At 45.5% G+C, this 20,234-nt stretch overlaps 1 protein-coding gene across 2 annotated transcripts in view; it reads right to left on the bottom strand.

The window, feature by feature from the left end:
• The window catches only part of LOC147683765 (arylacetamide deacetylase-like), a 278,023-nt gene that overhangs the window by 43,097 nt on the left and 214,692 nt on the right, over nt 1-20,234 (bottom strand). For both annotated transcript variants that reach the window (XR_015300967.1, XM_086944134.1), the window contains exon 4: nt 12,763-12,934. Coding sequence is in view for 1 of the 2 variants with exons in the window: in XM_086944134.1 (XP_086800260.1) it covers nt 12,763-12,934 (172 nt within the window). In the remaining variant the exon portion in view is untranslated. The remainder of the gene's footprint in view (nt 1-12,762; nt 12,935-20,234) is intronic.

Below are 20,234 nucleotides of genomic sequence, written 5' to 3'. Positions count from 1 at the left end.
AGCTCTCAGCGCCAGGAAGCCGTTTGGCCACCGTGCGCTCTATAAATACTTTCATTCATTCATTCATTCATATTACCTACTGGCGGTCGCCAGTAGGTATATATAGTTCGGATTTTTTCTCTATGGGATTTTTGAAAATTCTATGTCTAATAACTTTGGCGTTTGTGGACGGAATTGGCTGAAATTTTCAGGAAAATGGCACATTTTGTTTCTGAGCAGCCCCTAAAAATTTGGGGGGGGTTCGTCAAGGGGGGGCCGAGAAAAAAGGGGGGTCCCAAAACACGTTTTTCCCATGTTAATTTCCATAGGGCGGTTGGCCTCACTTTTAGCTCGAACGGCTGAATGGATTTGCATGAAACTTGGCAAAATTGTAGGGACTGTTAGCCCGATGTGCCTTGCTAGGTCTCAATATATGTGCTCCAGTGGATTTTGATAAATTAACGTTCAAAAAAATATATATCTGTGACAGCGCTCCGGGTAGCACTCCGGTTCGCGTACTTGACGCGTAACAGAACTTAGCGAAGCGAAGCTGATTGGCTCTCCGGTGTCTGTCAACATTCTAAACAGTCCGGAGCGGCCGCCATCTTGTCTCTCGGTAGGATCGAGAGACAAGAGGAGGCCAAAACGAAGGGGGAAATGACCATAAGGGGGCATAGTAGATCCTCCCTGACCCCCTAGGTTTGATGTGGAGGCTTTAAAAGGGCCCAGCGGGGCAAAAAATAAAATAAAAAAAAAAAAAAAAAAAAATCGTTTTTTTTTGCGTGGGGAGGGCCCGGTACGCTTTTGTGCAATGGGCGGTGGTAATCTAAATGATGAGGAGGGAGGGGCAGCGTTCAAAGCACATCAGCGTGCATAAACACGAAAATGTTTTTATCTACCACGTACTTGACTTATCTCTCTGAGATGCATTCCCTTGTGTTTCGGCAATGGTAGTCTGTTCATTACATAGATCGCCCGAGGGCGGTAGTACAGACCGCGCGTAGGAAAGGGTCAAAAGCCAGGGGTATAGGAGTATGTAACAAGCGAGCCATTTAATTGAAAAAACTAAACGTGACAAACGGTTGCAGGATCAGTGAAGGTTGATTTTATAATTGAAAGTATAACAGGATCAGTTACAATAAAATCGTCCATACGCACACCATGGGCGAGTATCATGGGTAACATTATTTCGAAGCTTTATTAATACAATAATCAATAATGAAAAATCGACATCAATAGGGTTGTCCGTATTCCTAGTCAGTACCCTTCCCCGCCCGCCATGTGCACAAAGACCGCATACATCCCCCATAACATCAAGGCTAAGTAACTAGAACGTCATAAGGAGTTGCAAGTCGCTCCCATACTGGCGCCATTTTGGTCGAGGCCAGGCAGGTCCAGAGTATAGTTCAATGTCTCCAATAAGTAGCGGCAGGACCAGAATGCCTTTCGGCAGTTCTGGCTTCGTCATTACGAGCACTAGAAAACAAGACATTCTGGGCAATACCACCCTTGACGCAGCCCTTTATTCTACAAGATGGTGTCTTTCAAAAGCCAGGGGTATAGAAGTATGTAACAAGCGAGCCATTTAATTGAAAAAGCTAAACGTGACAAACCGTTGCAGGATCAGTGAAGGTTGATTTCTTAATTGAAAGTATAACAGGATCAGTTACAATAAAATCGTCCATACGCACACCATGGGCGAGTATCATGGGTAACATTACTTCGAAGCTTTATTAATACAATAATCAATAATGAAAAATCGACATCAATAGGGTTGTCCGTATTCCCAGTCAGTACCCTTCCCCGCCCGCCATGTGCACAAAGACCGCATACATCCCCATAACGTCAAGGCTAAGTAACTAGAACGTCATAAGGAGTTGCAAGTCGCTTCCATACTGGCGCCATTTTGGTCGAGGCCAGGCAGGTCCAGAGTATAGTTCAATGTCTCCAATAAGTAGCGGCAGGACCAGAATCCCTTTCGGCAGTTCTGGCTTCGTAATTACGAGCACTAGAAAACAAGACATTCTGGGCAATACCACCCTTGACGCAGCCCTTTATGCTACAAGATGGTGTCTTCCATTCAGAAAATATTGTTGGCAGCATTTTGAAAGGAAAGATAAACGGCCGTTCTCCTAGTGAGTCTCACATTGTTACATTTATGAAGAATGTTGAAGAGTAGTATGTTGAAAATCTGAAGCCATCGTTCTACAAACTCTCAACCAGCCTTGGATGGAAAAATCCTGAAGAATGTACAAACTGAAAACCAGTTTTTGTCTGCATAGCATCAGCAGCAACACTTGAGTCAGCTTTGTGTGAAGCCGCCATCTTGATCCAATCAATACCGTCCCCCTGCACACATTCAGGGACCAGGCCGCAGGACGTGTCTTCAGGTCAAACGGATTGTGGGACAAGGTGCAGAATGGAAAAGTCACCAAAAGGCAAAAAGTTCCGCCGGACCCCGGGAGCCGGCCGCCTATGTCGGGGGCGATCTCAGGCCACACCAGGGCAACAAGACTTGGGGAGGGGGCAGGAGCCAAGCGCCCCCTCCCAGTCCGCGCCACCACACCGCTCCTCGGGGGCCTCCGTCAAGCAGTTCAGGGAGGCACTGCAGGCAGCGGTTCTTCAGATCAGTGGCTCTCACCGGCAAGGCTCCCCTCCGTTAGCAGCGATCGTTGGCGCTGTGGTTGCGGCCGGAGGCCCCGCCTAGTCAACACCCCGGCATCTCCATGTCGTAGGCCGCAAGAGTGGCCGCAACTCTGCTGGCCGAGCGAGGAATACCGTCCCCCTGCACACATTCAGGGACCAGGCCGCATTGCGAGGGCACCGCAGGACGTGTCTTCAGGTCAAACGGATTGTGTGACAAGGTGCAGAATGGAAGAGTCACCAAAAGGCAAAAAGTTCCGCTGGATCCCGGGAGCCGGCCGCCTATGTCGGGGGCGATCTTAGGCCACACCAGGGCAACAAGACTTGGGGAGGGGGCAGGAGCCAAGCGCCCCCTCCCAGTCCGCGCCACCACACCGCCCCTCGGGGGCCTCCGCCAAGCGGTTCTGGGAGGCACCACAGGCAGCGGTTCTTCAGATCAGTGGCTCTCACCGGCAAGGCTCCCCTCCGTCAGCAGCGATCGTTGGCGCTGTGGTTGCGGCCGGAGGCCCCGCCTAGTCAACGCCCCGGCCTCTCCATGTCGTAGGCCGCAAGAGTGGGCGCAACTCAGCTGGCCGAGCGAGACTTGGGGAGGGGGCAGGAGCTAAGCGCTCCCTCCCAGTCCGCGCCACCACACCGCCCCTGGGGGGCCTCCGTCAAGCGGTTCAGGGAGGCACCGCAGGCAGCCGTTCTTCAGATCAGTGGCTCTCACCGGCAAGGCTCCCCTCCGTCAGCAGCAATCGTTGGCGCTGTGGTTGCGGCCGGAGGCCCCGCCTAGTCAACGCCCCGGCCTCTCCATGTCGTAGGCCGCAAGAGTGGGCGCAACTCAGCTGGCCGAGCGAGACTTGGGGAGGGGGCAGGAGCCAAGCGCCCCTTTCCAGTCCGCGCCACCACACCGCCCCTCGGGGGCCTCCGTCAAGCGGCTCAGGGAGGCACCGCAGGCAGCGGTTCTTCAGATCACAACAGAGTCTCATGCTCGATCGATTGAGTTGGCCGAATCAGGCAACAAGAAGGTGTTGGAGGGGGGCACCTCTTAATCAACCACCACCTGAGGAGGTGGTACTCTCTTCCTAGGAGGTGGTGGTGGTGGTGGGGATGCACCAGCTGAAGCTACAACACTTGCTATTGCTAAGTGATAAAAAAAGGTCTTCCTCTCACAAAGATGAAAGTCAGAGTGAGGAAACAAGGAGGGGTTTTCATCATTTGGGACAAAAAATAGTTCTAAACCAATGAAAAGTGTTATTTTTAGGTCACATGACCTAGCCTTACATCATTAGGAACCCAAAAGTGAAATGAACCAATGAAAAGTTTTATTAACAAGTCACATGACCTGTTATGCTTACGTTAAGCGCTCTGCGCCACGCCCCGGAACGCTTCCGGGAAGCTGCGCTTCGCGCCTCGCGCACCGGAACACTTCCGGGTGCGCTAACGCGGCACGTCATATGACGCATTACGCGATAACGCGATACGTCGCGGTTACGCGACGCGTCACGATGTTGTTTTCTAACGCGGCAGTTGCGCAAACAGAACGTTTATCGGCCGGGCATATGGAATACATACACATTCATACCATACAATCAGGGCATGTACGCACAGTCACACCATACAATTTTTCACGTTCCCAGTGATGGTCTGCACTCCATGCAATATCTCACAGCGCTTGTCTATGTCTTTCCTTACATGGAGCACGGTGCGGTCCATGTCCACTCCATTCTTTAGTCGGAACTCCGATGTAACCTACAGAGGAGAAAAGAAAGGGGGGGGATACAGCATTCAGAGGATGTCAGCGCGCGCAAACACGAAAAAGCTTCTACTTACCATGTATCAGACTAGCTGCAGGAACGTGTGATACAACAGATCTTGGCTATCCCTTTCGCATTATTTTTCTGTGTAACATATCCTCCCCTTCTTATGATGCCAAAAAAAATTTCATTTTGTTTGTCTCTAAATTCGAGTTCCCTCTTCGTATATTTGTTTCTCAATTAGTCTTATTTTATGGGACAAAATACCACACCTTACATTCGGCAGATACCTTAAGCTACGGTCAACCATTTTCTAACAATTCTGGAAAAAGGGCAGGTGTGACGAATACAAATTTCAATCAATCCTAAATTCAGGCAAAGGGTCTGCATTATCTGTCTTCTATTGTTTGGGAATAACAGCCATTATTCTAAAACCTTACCAACCTAGACGATTGTTATGACGCTGATTCCATACTTCCTTCGAAAACTCTTTTTTGCAAAAATGTCAGTATACAAATACGGGCCTACAACCACGTGGGCCGGCCACCGAGCAAACTGGAATCGTATATGATGAGGGGACCTTTACACTGTAGAAAAACGTAACGGGCGGGCCATTAGGTTGCAGGAATTAAGGTGTCTAACAGTTACAATGAAATTATCTAGATATACATTTGCGGGCAAGTACCATGAGTAACGTTAATTCGAACTTTCAATAGTACAGTAATGAATAATACATCAGAACTTAATATCAATAGGGATGTCCAAATGTTCAATCAGTACCCGTCCCCGCCCGCCATGTGCTCCAAAACTGCATACATATCTCGTGATATCAAGGCTGAGCAACCAGTACACATCAAGGAGTTGCGAGTCTCATTTATACCGACGCCATTTTGGGCGAGGCCGGGCAGGTCCAGAATATAGTCAAAATGTTTCCACCAACCAGCGGTCGGAACAGAACCCCTTTTAGCAGTCCAAAAAGTTCCGTTAAATGAGAACAGAAGGGACAGGCAACAAGAACCATCAGTCAAAGAGGGGAGGGCAAGTTCTTCTCTACCGGGTCACGTTGGGGCTCCACCGGAACTGATCGAATTGGTAGTCTACAGTGTTTCTGGATGTTTCAGACTGAAGCTGGCGTCAGCATGAGAGCACCCCGTGGCTACGTCGTGGCCATTCCGCAACAAATCATGGCAGTCGCTCCCCACCGGAAGTCTGCGGGAGTCGGGGGCCCCGGTGACTCTTGTAGAATCTTCAAGGCTGAGGGGACGCTTTTGGGAATGGGGCCCATGCCCTAGCAGTCAAGCGTCCGAGTTCCAGGGTTGCCCAGAGCCATCCTTGCAGGCCAGGCCCAAGTCTGTGGAGCCGACCGCCATTTCCTGAGCTCCGTGGCAGCCGCCTGTCGCTGTACCGCAAGAGTGGGTGCAATTCAGCCGCTGTGGTTCTCGAGTTTACCTTGCCAAAAGGTGCAAGTTCTCTCTTTATAATAGTAGTATAGATTACTGTGCCATGATCTTTCTGTACCCGCATGCCAGATTTTAGTTTTATTTGTATTCATTTGTATACTATTTGCTATAATATAAATGTTAAGTGAATCTATGAGCCACTGTAAGCCGATTGGGGTATGGCTGAGCAATATGGTGTCATCATATTTTTGGAGAGTGAGCATTTACAGTTTGCAGGTGTAGAAGTAAATCAGCAGTGAAAAGATTAAAAAGACATGGAGCTAACACAAAGCCTTGCTTCAGACTGTGGGAAGTATCAAAATGGTGAGTCAAAAAATTACCTCCCTCCAGTTTCACCTGGACCCATGTATTTGTATAAAACAGATTAATCATCTCTAATAATTTTTGTGGAACACCCCATGCATTCCGCTTTGACCAGAGTAACATACACAGAATAGAGTCAAAAGGAGCTTTCATACCAACAAAGCAAATATATATATTTTATGTAATGCCCTCTCCGCTAGCAATGTGAGATACAGTAAATTTGTAATTGTTGACAGTCCTCTTCAAATGCCAGATTGGTGAATTGGTATTAGGTTTGATGACGTGGCCCACTCTTCCAGATCCTTAGTATGCATCTAACAAAAACCTTTAGCTCCACATCAGTTAGGGTTATTAGACGATAATTCGCTGGATTTTCTGGAGGGCCAATCTTATGTGTAGGCTGTATAATACTCCCTTGCCAAGATTCCGTGACCACTCTGGTCACTACCAAAATTTTGATAATGGGGTTAGGATTCTTGCCCATACATCTGAATTAGCTTCAAAACGGCTTTAGAAATGCTGATAGGGCTGAGTGCTCCATTGAATAGAATCCCACCAATAGTTGGTTTTATCATTTCCTTATTGATTCACTCAAATAATAATTGCTTTTGAGGGTTTTCATTCACCTTATGACAATAGTTTGTGTCAACTCTGATAACTGGAGGGGTCCATTGGGTGTTTTTTTCTACGCACATTTTTTGGTGAAGCCTCATACAACCTGAAAATAAAGGTGTGCAAGCCAGATTTGGAATGTTGGCACTACTTGCCCTTGTCGACCATTTTCCAAATTGTTCCCCAAAATCCCTTCATATATTGGTGTTACAGGTAATAATGTTGGTTCGTACATATTTTCTCGTGGAACTCCCTTTTTGCCTTCTAAATCTCCAGTTTGTATACTCTCTCAGACTCTTCAATTAGGTTTTTCAGAAAATTTGGAGGCACAATTTGTTTGTTTATATATTTCCCTTGTTGCTTTGCTGTGTGTCTTCTTTTGAAGGTATAATGTACGCGAATACCACCCATTGTGAGTAGGCTTATTGGGATTTCTCCTAACTGTTTTTCCAACTGAACAATTTTCCTTTAGAGAAAAGCTTAGACAGGGTCAGATTTCCACCATTGATTTTCCATTTGGGAGTTCTCATAGTGCCAGTTCTATTTGTTTCTCTGTAAAAGACAACATTTCTGGGATTTTTGATGACTTCCATATCAGCCTTTTCCGGATAAAAGCAATTGCCATTTGCTGTAAGTTACTAGGCTTTGTCTGGTGGTATGCTACAAGAGCCAATGTTTCATTTGGGGATTGTGGTCACTTTCCACATGAGGAACTACATGGTACCCACTAATTCTGGTTGCTGTATATAGTCAATTATAGAATTTTGCTTTGAATTTTTTAATATAGGCACACCTATTTGATTATAGTGAGGGTCCTCTCGTAACATCACTTGATCAAATTTTTGTAGTTGGGTACCACACATCTGTATTTTGTCCCTACTTAATTTATTTGAAGCGTTCTTAGTGACCATATGCATGTTAAAGTCTCTACAAACAATTCGGCTACTTCCCGGGTAATGATGTGTGAGGTTTTTAACTATTTCCTACAGGGTGGTAAGTTGCATTATTTTATTCAATCTCTTTGTACTCAGATATTCGTTCAATAAAATAATTGAAATGTGCAAGTGCATTTTAATGCATTTCAGTCAAATTAACTGAAAATCAGTTTCCTGAGGCTCAGGGGCCCATTAGGATGGTGGGCAGACTTCCATCCGCCCGCCACCCTAGCATTGCTGGGACCGGCTGCCAGTGGTGCGGCGGTCCCGCCGCACCAGTGATTAGGATGCCATTGTGGTATCCTCCATTCCCAACATTGTGGCGGGCGGTGCTCACAGCACCTCCCGTCACAATGCTGGGAATGCACTGCGTGCATTGTCATGCACAAGGTGACAGGCACCGTGGGGTGCCTGCCGCCATGTCCATGACAATGCAGGGTGGTACCATAGGTATCCCCAATGTGCACCCCCCACCCCCCCCAATAACCTGGGGGTCCACAACGGGCCCCCGAAAGCAAAATCTGCATGCCTTTCCATGGCGGCAATGCAGCCATGGAAAGGCTTCTCTCCGCCCCCATGCTAATATGGATGGAGGTGTCTAGCAGACACCGCCACCAAAATAAACCCTTTTCTGCCCAGTCGATTTGTGGACTGGGCGGAATAGTGGCAGACGGTCTTCCCGTCCGCCGCGGTACCCCCGCCATACTAATATGGCGGTGGGTAAATATTGGTGGCGGGCGGGGAAGGATTTAGAGTGGATCGCCACCACCATGCGGCAGGGTGGCGATCAGCCCTATATCCTAATGGACCCCTTAGTATCTAATTCCAATAAAATATCATTTGAAAGCCCACCTTTCGCTCATCCATGTGAAGACAAGCGAGTTGTAGAAATGATATATTCTTGATAGCTAATAATGGCAGCGTTGTTCACTTTCCAAGTTTCCTGGAACATAAGCATTTCAAAATTCTGTGAAAAGGTTATTGTATCACAATCTTCCAGCAGACTAGTAAGGCCATGTACGTTCCAGGAGCAAATCCCAATAGACTTTAGGAGAATAACAGGGCGGTTCATCCATCAAACATTCCCAAATATCTTCCCTTAGTGAGGATAGTCGGTAACCAAGCCCAACCATCAGTTAGGGTCGACTTTTTAAAAAATTCGTTCACAAATGTGTGTGCCTGAGGCTGAGATAGAACTTGTAATCATAATACCTAATGATAAGGCTGGATTCAATAATGGTCCATTTGCTCATTTTAGAACATTAGCATTCACTCCATGGTTTCTTTATGCGTTAATTCCTCTGAAGTAGATTTGCTAACGCTTGAGTAAATTAAAGACTCGAGCAGCAGCAAAATTAACTCAAAATGGGTGCGCACCCTTGTGCACTGCGCGGTGCTGTTTGTGCTGATTTTTCAGCATTGCTCACACTACAGGCGCTATATTGCAGCATGAGCAAAGCAACATGCATATTTTATACCCTTTGTCTGAACTCCGCAGAATCTAGGTGATTTTTCATGTAACTGCATGGAATTCTGTGAAGTGAAAGTCCCCAAGTTCTGCTCACCCCTGGAAAAATCCCAAACCAATGCAGAATAGGGAAAACGGTAATGAATAAATATATACTACAACAACGAAAATCCAATCAGTAGAACTTGAGCTATTACATTTTAAAGTGTTATGTAAAGATAGCTCTTAAAAGCACAAAATTCCTCTCTCATGCAACTGGCTGTACTATACTAGGGAATAGTCACAAGTTCAAACGGACTGCGATGGAGTGCAGGTCGGATGTCAGGACCAGGTTAGTCCCACTGAAAAAGTTACCTTCTCAAAGTCCAGTGCGAAGAGTTCCAAGGTGGAGGAGGCTGCAATGAGCATGGAAAGAGTCACCAATGGTTGTTGCTGTAGCATGAAGCGAGGCCAGGCATCATTGACTGTTGTTGCTCTAGCGCTAAGAGCTGATCAGGCATTGTGGATGGTCGTTGCTGGATCTCTACTTTTGTGTTCACGGCGGTCTTTTGTTGCTATAGTGCAAATGTTGTGTTGCCGATCATCGCTGGAGGACGCTGCAGTGTGAAGAGCAGGTCTCACCAGAGCTTCACATTGGAGACTGTCAAAGGAGGCAGAGTCTCAGTGTGAAGGGGCCCATTCATGGTTGCTTAGAGCCCAAATTTCAGGATTTCATATCTTCTTCTTTGGAAAAGTGCAAACTGATGCCAGCCAAAGGTCCAGCACCTGGGGCACCTCATCGGGATCAAGAACTCTCTCCAGCAGAGCCCTGCAGGGCTCAAGCAGGTTCAAATGCAAGTTCAGTGCAGCAGGTCAGCTGGGAAGTTGCACAGAGGCCCCTGGAGCTTGTTATGCCCCATATCTCACACAGAAGATAGGCTAACCAACCCCTGGAATCACTCAAGGGTCAGATACCTTATATTTCTAACACTCATCCAACAATGTAAGTGGTCCAAGCATGGCCATGCCTTCTCAATACTACTCTAAATTGAACTTGTTCCAACAGCCTCCTTAAAAATACAACTGTAGAAAATGTGTTTTGGGAATGTGTGTAACCCAGAAACAAGGTTTGCGTAGCCCAGAAAATAAATAGGGAACAAATATTAATAACATAATAGCGAAATAACATACAAATAAAAATTGCCCTTGTCGTAGGTTGGGTACGGTGACTGCCTTTGGCCTAAACCCGTAGGCAACCCTACTGCCTTCGACCGTACATAGTTGTGGTTGTCCTCTTGTGCAAGGGTTTACATAAATGCCATGCCAGCAGTGTTTTGATGCCTGTGAAGGCTGGATACAGGGATAGCTAAACACCAGCTCACAGCGAAATGCCATATGAACAAACTACTTGAATTTAAACCAGCCAGGTTCTGTGACCAAAATAGGCTGCACACAACTGAAAAGACATGCTGAATGTGATTGGTCTTAGGGCAGGTTGGGATCAGGGCCTGTCTTTCAGTCGTACATGGCCCACAACAGGTAACCTTGTAATATGATACAGCATTGCCATCAAGGATTTCTGGTGACATCCCGAACTAGGAAGCTGGTGGCCTCTTGATGGTTACTGTCAATAGAACCATGAGGTGGCAAAATATGACCATATTCTGCTACCAGTTAAGTTATTATTTTATGTATCAGTGTTATGGTAATTTACTTGAAAATGTGTTTTTCATGTACGGGAAATTTGTATTCAAAATAATAAATGAAATGCTGTACTACATTGTTTATCTATCTGCTATAAAAAGAAGAGAACAATACTTAATTATTTAATTTGGAATGTAGAATTTTAGAATAAAAGCCCTTTCCGTTGTTGATCACAGACTTAGGGCCCGATTTAGAAAATGGTGGATCGGGTCCTGCGTCTCTTTTCCAACAGTTATACTGCCTGCTGGCTTGGCGGTCCGCCCGCTGTATTTAGAAGTTTGCAGGTCAATGCAGGTAGTCCCGCCAACTCCATTAGAATCTTCCTCCAATGTTGATAGCATTAGTGGCAGAACAGCTATTGGAGGGAGTTCCGCCAAGAATACTGCAGAGCTGATGTGCCCTTCCGTCGAGGCAACTGTGGCATGTAAACTTCCATATTCGGGTTCGCAGAAACAAATAAATAGAGATGAAAACATACCTTCTTTCGGGTTCCCACTTCAGGTCCTTCCTGTGCAGCTACTACTTCACCACAACACTAAGCCAACCAGTTGTTGCTATAATCTATGATAGGCTTCTGTGTCAATTGTCTCACTATGAATTGTGTGTTAACATTTGCTTTAGCCTTTTGTATGTTTACATTTGCTGTCACATGTAATTTGTTTATGTGTAATGCATGAGTGTTCATCTTACAACTTATCATGGTAAAATGTACACATCTGTATTGGCACTTACAAAAATATTTCTTTGATGGTGGTGGTTGTGGGTGTTGTGCTTGTGGTGCCTGCAGATGTACATTCAACAGTGTGCGTATGTTGTTGGTGTTCAATGCGATATATTAAAAAAAGGGCCCTTCACACTACCTACATATACATATTGACAGTTTCACAATATATATGTGTAGTGAGATACTGATAAGTAGTACTTACCTGTCTCTACACCCTCATGGACTCACTCCAGCATAACTCTGCCACCAGGACACCACCAGCAAAACGGGAACATCTAAACCGGCTCAGCGCAATCCTGCTGGCCTGATGGAGTACTGTTAGCCAGCCAAGAAGACGGCTGATGCAGCGGACAACAGTCTGTTGATGTCACATATAAATACGGAGGTCAGGACACCGTCACCTCAACTTGGGACCGCTGCTGCGGTGGGGCAACAGAAGTCCCCCCAACATCTAATTCAGCCCCTTAGTTTAGAGCGGGGTGAGATTTTGAAACTGTTGACATCAAGTTGCAGTAAACAGTGGGCAATGACTGGATTTAGAATCCTCAGGTTTTCTTTCATAAAAATATTTCTGATAAAACAATGAGAAATAGTTATTGCCAATCGAATTATGTGATTCTGTGGCATTAGCATTTAACATATGAATATGTATGTACAACACTTGGCATGTGATTTGCAACTTTCAATTAAAAGTATTAATTTGTGCTGAAAATGTACTGCACGGTGGTGTACAATTTGTGTTTTTTGTTCCATAATTTGGAAATTTTCTGCAGAATTTGGATAAATCTGCTGCAGAATTTTGATCTCCATTGCCGTATAATTCTACTTTCCCTGGCAGTGGTAAAACTCATCTGAGGCGTTTGGGGGGTTTCATCATGCTGGAACCCATTTTCCACAGGGACCCTTGAAATATGTCCATGTTTTATGTTTGTCCATGAAATTTGGGCGGAACAACCAGTTTTGCCGTTGCATAAATCTGATTCATGCAAATGACATTGATGAAAATCACACTATTAGCTGATAATCCACAACTAAACGTTTGTCTAGAATGACTTCAGAAAATCCCAGAAGGCCTATGCCATAAAAACGTTCCTCTAGTTATAGAGATATCCAAAATATAACTTTTACTGCCAACACATAGAGCAAAGTGGTAAAGTTTTGTTCTGTTGAGGTTATTTCATTTTTAACACGCATGCTTTACAACTGGCATGTTTACCTGCTGTGCCACCGCTGCAGCAAGATTCCCTCCGGCACTGTCTCCTGACACACAGACTCTCTCGGGATCCACATGATACTGAGCAAGAATCTCCTTCTGTAGAAAAAACTTGGCTACAGAATACACGTCTTCGAACTGCGTTGGAAAATGAAAGTGTGGTGCCAATCGGTAGCTGTGTGACACAAACCAAATAGACAGAAAACGTCGTTAAATGTTTTACATGTTATTACTTCAGTTACTTTTGCAACTCATATTGTTAATGATAAGTTACATGTTTCGAAAACTCCTCTAAAATACACAACACTATTGTTCTGTTGAGAAAGCCAACAATTGCTGCCAAGTACTTATCTTGTGCATACTTTTCACAGTTGCCTGAATAATTTAAGAAGACACTAAACGCACTGCCTATTAGCGCTGTGGGAGGCATGGAAGTATTAAAAATACATTTTATGATTAAAATAAGCTAACGTTGGATTTTTTGGGTGATAAATTAAGAAGCATCAATTAAAGTTTGCAAAACTTTTTACGGGGGGTGGGGGGGGGGGGGGGGGGGTAGTTGCTAAGATTCCATAGTCCTTACAAACAAGTGTCCGGATAGCCATAAAGAAGGATAACCTTGCTTAAATGTTATGTTTTGTACTAAAATATGCGTACTATAATATTATATTTTTTAAGTGACCCTCTAAACCCTGTCTCTTTAAGTCCTTATGAAGTAATGCTCTTAGTTGGACTGGCTGCACTGGCTCCACGAATTGAAGGGGCATATTACCAAGCAATAGCGATAATTATCGCTATTGCTTGGTTAGAGACAAAAAATTACCGCTGACCTGCGGCGATTTTTATCGCAAATATACCTTGGTATTACCAAGGTTTATCGCAAATGCGATAAAAAACGGCCGCAATGCATGAATATCGCTGAAAAGTCAGTGATATTCATGCATTACCGCGCTAATGCTCTTAGCCATGTTATCCACCTCCCATTGGATAACATGGCTAAGAACTGCTCAGGGCAGGTGTTAGCTTTTGGAGATATTCGCGCTTAGCGAGAATATCCCCAAAAGTTGGTAATAGGAGATAGCGATGTTAGCGACTGTTTCCAGTCGCTATCATCTTGGCAAGCCCACTTTGCATGTCATTAGTGATAAATATCACTGACATGCAAAGCGGGGCCCAAGATGGTCGCTATCTCCTACTAGCTGTCGCTAACTGGTGTTAGCGACAGCTAGGTAATAGGGAGATAATTTTATCTCCGCTTTCTTGGCTTTTTAATCCAAAAAAGCGGAGATAAACCCCCTTGATAATATGCCCCTCAGTTTGTAGGGCATTTGCAATTGAATAATCCTCAAATAAGGATTTAGAAGGAAAATGTAGGTAGAGGGTTCCAGCATTTATTCTTCCACAATTTAGAGTTGCCTGCTATAGATCCATACAGTCATGACCCTTAATGCGAGTCTGAAGTATTAACTGCCTGTCGCTGTAAGTTTGTCCACCATCTTAAATAGAATACCTCCAATCCTTCTGACGGTACAAGCAACTCCCTTAAATAGAGATGATGCAATAATAATGACCGCTTTTACCCAGCCACTTGCTTCAATCGACAATGACCCTTCTGACACTGTGAGTTACCCTCCACATTTAGGGGCAGATTTATGTTAACTGGCGCATCCCCAGGGATGCGCCAGTTAACGTGCGCCACAGTGCGCCACAGTGCGCCACAGTGCGCCACAGCTCCGCCACCCATGGTGCGCCACATTTATAATGCGGCGCACCATGGTGCAAAAACGGCACAGATGCGTGACGCATCTGTGCCAGAAAGGTGGCGCATTGCTGGAGTTGCGTCGCAAGCGCGACACAGCTCCAGCAAGGTTCGGGGGTGCCCCATCTACACAATGCTGCGTCAAGACCTACGCCTGCTTCAAGCAAGCGCAGGGTTTTGACGCAGCATTGCCCTGAAAGTGACTGAGTGAAATCTCATAGATTTCACTCAGCCACTTTCAGGAGGCGTTCCTGCGCAGGAACGCCCCCCCTGCGCAGGAACGCCTCCTTATGGCGCAGTGCTTTACAACGTGATGCATCTCCTAGATGCGCCACGTTGTAAATAGGGCGCATTATTTGCGCCGCCGTTGCGTCAAATTAAGTGACGCAATTGCGGCGCAAGGGCATCATAAATCTGCCACTTGGATCTTAGAAGAATAACTGAAACATTTCCCTGCCTTTTTTAGGCTGCTAGCTGCCGCTTCAAGTTAACCAACAGCATTTTTTATATTAATGTACTATTTAATTTAATCCCATTCTCTGTTTTCCTTTTAACTCTCCCTGCCTCAACCAATACTATGGTCCCAGGGTCGAATATCCTATGTACCCATTCACCAAAGGCAAATTAATTCTATATTTGTATTCGTGTTTGGATGAATTACACACTCTGATGTGTGGATAGGGGTGCAAGAGTGTACTATAACACTCAAGGGCATTGCTCGTATCTAGGCTGTTCTAAACGCTCATTGAAAGGGTCAACCTGCTACTCCCAAATTACCAACCATGCAGCCCAGCTCGCATATACCACACACACGAATAAACAAAAGTAAGGAGATTTCTCTCAATTGCTGGCCCTTTCACTCATATTTATCAGCTTGAAAAATCCTTCAATATAGTTTTCGCTTCCTACATCGTGCAGAGTGTGTGAATCATCCGTGAACAAAATACTACTGCAAAATGTTGGCCTGTGCACCAGTCACTGGAACTCTGAGAAACTCCTAATGATGCTGGATGCAGTTCGGGCTGGACTGTTTCCATGAGGAACAGGGTCAAGACTGATTTACATATGGCAGGGACCAAACTGAGGTGGTGAGCAAAATAACGATGGATTAAACCCAGATCTGTGACTGGGGTGAATGTTTGCATTGTTCAGCCTTCCATCCATCATCTGTTCCTTTTGTGGATGGTTTAATCAGCAACGGAAAAATGCTGTGTCGCCTGCATTGGTACACACAAAGCACAACTCTCACATCTTGCCAAGAATTCTTTCTTTTATCCTGTAATCCTCTGAATAGGCAATCACAGCCCCTAATGGCTACCTAGGCTTCAGCTTGCCAGAAATGACCACATGAATGTGAGTTCAATATCGGTCTGATTAACTTTCAAAACTATAGCACAAATGTTTCCATTTAATATAAGGATTACATCAAGCAACACACATTTAGCTTTACCTTGTCAAGAACACCTAAAAGATCATTCATGGTCGGTTGCTCTACCTCAACTATCTTTAACTCCCCTCTGTTAAGCTCTAAACAAACACTATTAGTTTAGTAGTCATTGATTCCTTTTGCATATTCATGGTGTCAAGTGCCTTTTCGTGGGTCATTTTAACTTTTTCAATCTCCTTTAGAATTGAAAGTACATGTTCTTTTTAAGTTCCTCTTTGCCTTCAATCCCAGGGTCAGGTGCGACACCTCCCTCAAGTATTGTCACTTCTTCTCCAGTGGCAGAAACAGAGTGTCATCTCGAGGCTTACCACTAACTCTAGATACTCAAAAGTACTTATAAGTCATCCGCTGTAGTCCATGATTTCCTGGACTAGAACCTTTAATGTCAGTCGAAATATCTTACCATGCCTCACTCACATACCCATACAGACAGTCACACCCATCCACATACCCTAGAGGCATTGTTACACCCATTCAGAAACCTATACAAAGACTCTTACAGTCACAGTTACCCATCTAGACATAATCTGACACCCACTCATATACCAATACAGGCACTGTTACACCCATTTAACCCCTTCGAGGCTGATGACAAGCTCAGCTCGTCATGAGGATTACCTGTCAAGCGCTCATGACGAGCTGAGCTCGTCATGAACCGCGGGGTTTTTAAAAGTTCAGCGCGCAGCGGGAAAACCCGCCGCGTGCATGTGGTTAAAAGCCCATACGTAGACTCTCACGTCCACATTTACAACCATACAGACACTTTTACACCCATTCACAAACCATACACACACTGCCATGCACATTCAGAAATTATACAGAGACTGTCACACCCACACTTACATGTATATACATACTCTCACACCCACTCACATGCTTGTACAGGTACTGTTACAGCTATTCACATACTCTACAGACACATTTACACCCATCTGCGAACCCATGCTGAGACTCTCACACTCACACTTACATGTAAACAGACACACAAATCCACTCACATACCCATGCAAACCTCCTCACACCTAGAGTTACACCCATACAGACACTGTTACACTCATTCACAAAACCATGGAGACATGGCCATATCCATTGACAAACCTAAACAGACTCTTACACCCATAATTACACCTATACACTAACACTTTCACACCTAGTGACATACTCATTGAGATACTCTCCCTCCCATTCAGAAATCCATACCGAGACTGTCATACCCATACTTACACTCCTACCGATGCTGACACCCACTCACATACCAATAGAGATCTTCTCAGACCCAATGTTACATCCATACAGACAGTGATACACCCATCCACAAACCCATACAGACATGCTCATATCCATTCACAAATCTATAAGGAGATTCTCACACTCATACACATATATACATACTCTTGTATCCACTCACGTACCCATACATACACTGTTATACCCATTTACATACTCTACAGACACTGTTACACCTTTTGACAAACTCACACAGAGACTCTCACGCCCACACTTACACTTACATAGACACTCTCACAGCCATCTACAAACCCATACAGACACTGTCATACCCATTCATAAACTAATACAGTCTCACAGCAACACTTTCACGTATATACATACTCTCACATCTACTCACATACACATACAAGCACTGTTACACTCATTACACCCAGATCTCTTGACTGGGGGTGAGTGGTTGAAAGGTTTCAGCACTTTGTCCAGCATCTTTTGGGGTTCGCTATGTTTGCCATAAAGGGCAAAGGGTATGCACACGTAGGTCCCTTGCTCTGGACTTAAGCTAACCTGTCTGATAAAGGGTGATACCCTAAAACCGGGCCCTGAATGCTTGTTTTTGGTCAAGGGAGGACTTGGCCTGGCAGTTGGACTGGTCTGTTCGCATGAGGAGCAGGGTCAAGACTTATTTGCATATGACTATGTCAAAACTGGGGCGGCTTAGTGAGAAGAAGAGCAATGGATACAACCCAAATCTCTTTCCTGGGGGTTGAGGTAATTGAAATTTTTATGGTCAAATATGTCCCCTAACGTGTACCTCAATGTCTCCATGTACGAGTTTAAAGTGCATGTAACTTCCCTCCGCAACCGAATCTGAAGACGCAAATACATTTGCGTCCAACGTCAACATGTCCTCTATCAGATCCACCATGAATGGATTGATAATTCAGTTCCTAACCATGCCATGCCAACGTCTTTACATGGTGCACTTTCACGTTTTTCCTGGCTCTGCAGAGCTAGGCCCTGATTTCTGCCCTCGAACCACTTCTGTCTCTGCCTCTGAAAGCTGCAGCATGGAGATGCATCCCTGACCTCTGCCTTACTTCCTGCCAAGCGAAGCGGTGCCTGGCTCGGCCTGGCCTGCCTGCCAAAACAGTATTTTGCCTTCAAGTTATCAGCCAGCCTCCTCGAAAACACATTCCAGTCTAGTGAAATAGGTAAACAGCTTCCCGGCTGCAGAGCAAAGGGCCAAGCCTTCCTGTCTCCTTCATGTAATTCATTGCTCCCGTTACCATGGTAGGCCCATGGCCCCGCGCATTGCACTTAGACACCTATGCATTTAGTATAGAATAGCCTCTGCCCGAGAGACCTTTTACTTCAGATTAAACATTCCCCAAATACAAGATATCAGACATGTTATAGGAACAGGTCGATCTGACATGCTAGACTTCTGTCTCCCCTACTAGTGTTAAAGTCAAAGCCCCCAGTTTTCCTTAGTCCCACGTCATACTAATTGCGTGCGCATCCAGGTGAAATGTTTCAGCTGACTCTGCAGAATCCTCTATGCACCCACCCACTTATGACACGTTTCTGTGACGTTTCCAGCACACACCTCCGTGCACACCCTTGTACACGCCTTTTTGCTACGCACATGTGTTCTTATCATATTCTTTTCACTTGTCACGCCTACTGTATCCATCGCCATTGTACAGTTTTACTACATATGTCATGTACTGTTGATAAATCGTTGACATCTTTTTGCCATCATTGCATATTCCCCGAACCCTTGTATTGATGGAATTGATTTCCATGGCTCGAGCCATCCCGATTAAAGCCCGTATGACTCAGACACCACGGACTCTGACTCTCATTTGATTGAGCTATTCTTTTACTTGTCAGTAATTATATGGAAAAACTTGTACGGTAAATTATATTTACCACATAATTTGGCGCCCGAACAGGGACCCTCCCCCACCCCACGCGCCGGCGATGCGTCGCAGGCCTTGCCCCCTACCACAGCCGTGACGGACTCCTATGCGCATCTGCAGGTTTTCCTGTATCTCCCTCAGGCCTACGGTGGAGACGGTGACTGCGAGACAGCATCCAGACGAGGCGGGGAGGAGTGCGGAGGATCCCGACCAGAGCCCAGCCGAGAGAGCAGTGTCCGAGGTGTCCAGAGGCCCACCTGTCCGAAGCGTCAAGGCGCATGCGTAGTGCGCAGCAGCAGTGACGTCGTAGCAGTCCAGTCCAGTCGAGTTTCCGAGGCCTTCCGTTCCGTGCTTCCCGGTGAGTACCGTTGCTGGGGACGCATCAAGACGGGTGCATTAATTTGTATCCGGTCAAGACGGGTTTGGGTACACAGATCCGGTCTGTACTGTTTTAGCAGTGCATCTGTACTGTTTAGCAGTGCATCTAGTAATACAGTGATTCAGTGTTTCAGTATTCTTTGTTTTAGAAGGTATTAGACAGTGTCTGGTCGAAATGTTTCAATGTGATTGATGTCGTGGTATGAATGACTGTTTGCATTTTTATTGTGGTCATCGTGTTTTTGCGTCCAGGTAAGAGGTAAAAATGCCTCTGTTTTCTAAATTACGACGGATAGGAACTAGGAAAGGGATACTCGAAGAAGCAATTCCCGTCCCACCTAGGGACACTCCAGGTCATTTTATGTACCACAAGCATGGCTTAGATGCCATACTGTACTTAGACTTATGGGTGGACTATACGAAGGACTTGGAAGAGAATCAGAGATGGCCCGTTACAGGGACATGGGATGCCGAGTGCATCATGAGAGTAGAAGAAGCGTTATGGAAAAAGAAAGCCAGACAATCGCAGAAAGATGCCATAGAATTGTGGCGCAAAGAATCGCATAGACGGACAGAGAAAGAACTCAGAAAAGCAGAAAAAAGCAGAGAGGATTCCGAAAAAGCTAGAGAAAAGGAACTACTAGAAGAAGGAGAACGAGTCAGAATAGAACAACAAGACCGACAGAGAAATGCCCTTATTACAGGACTGTATCCAGTTCTAGCCGAGGGCCTGCCCAAG

This window comes from Lissotriton vulgaris, chromosome 11 (assembly GCF_964263255.1).
Source record: "Lissotriton vulgaris chromosome 11, aLisVul1.2, whole genome shotgun sequence".
Lineage (NCBI taxonomy): Eukaryota > Metazoa > Chordata > Amphibia > Caudata > Salamandridae > Lissotriton > Lissotriton vulgaris.
Note: the sequence above shows the minus strand (reverse complement) of the source record. Positions and strands in the feature narration are given on the sequence as shown.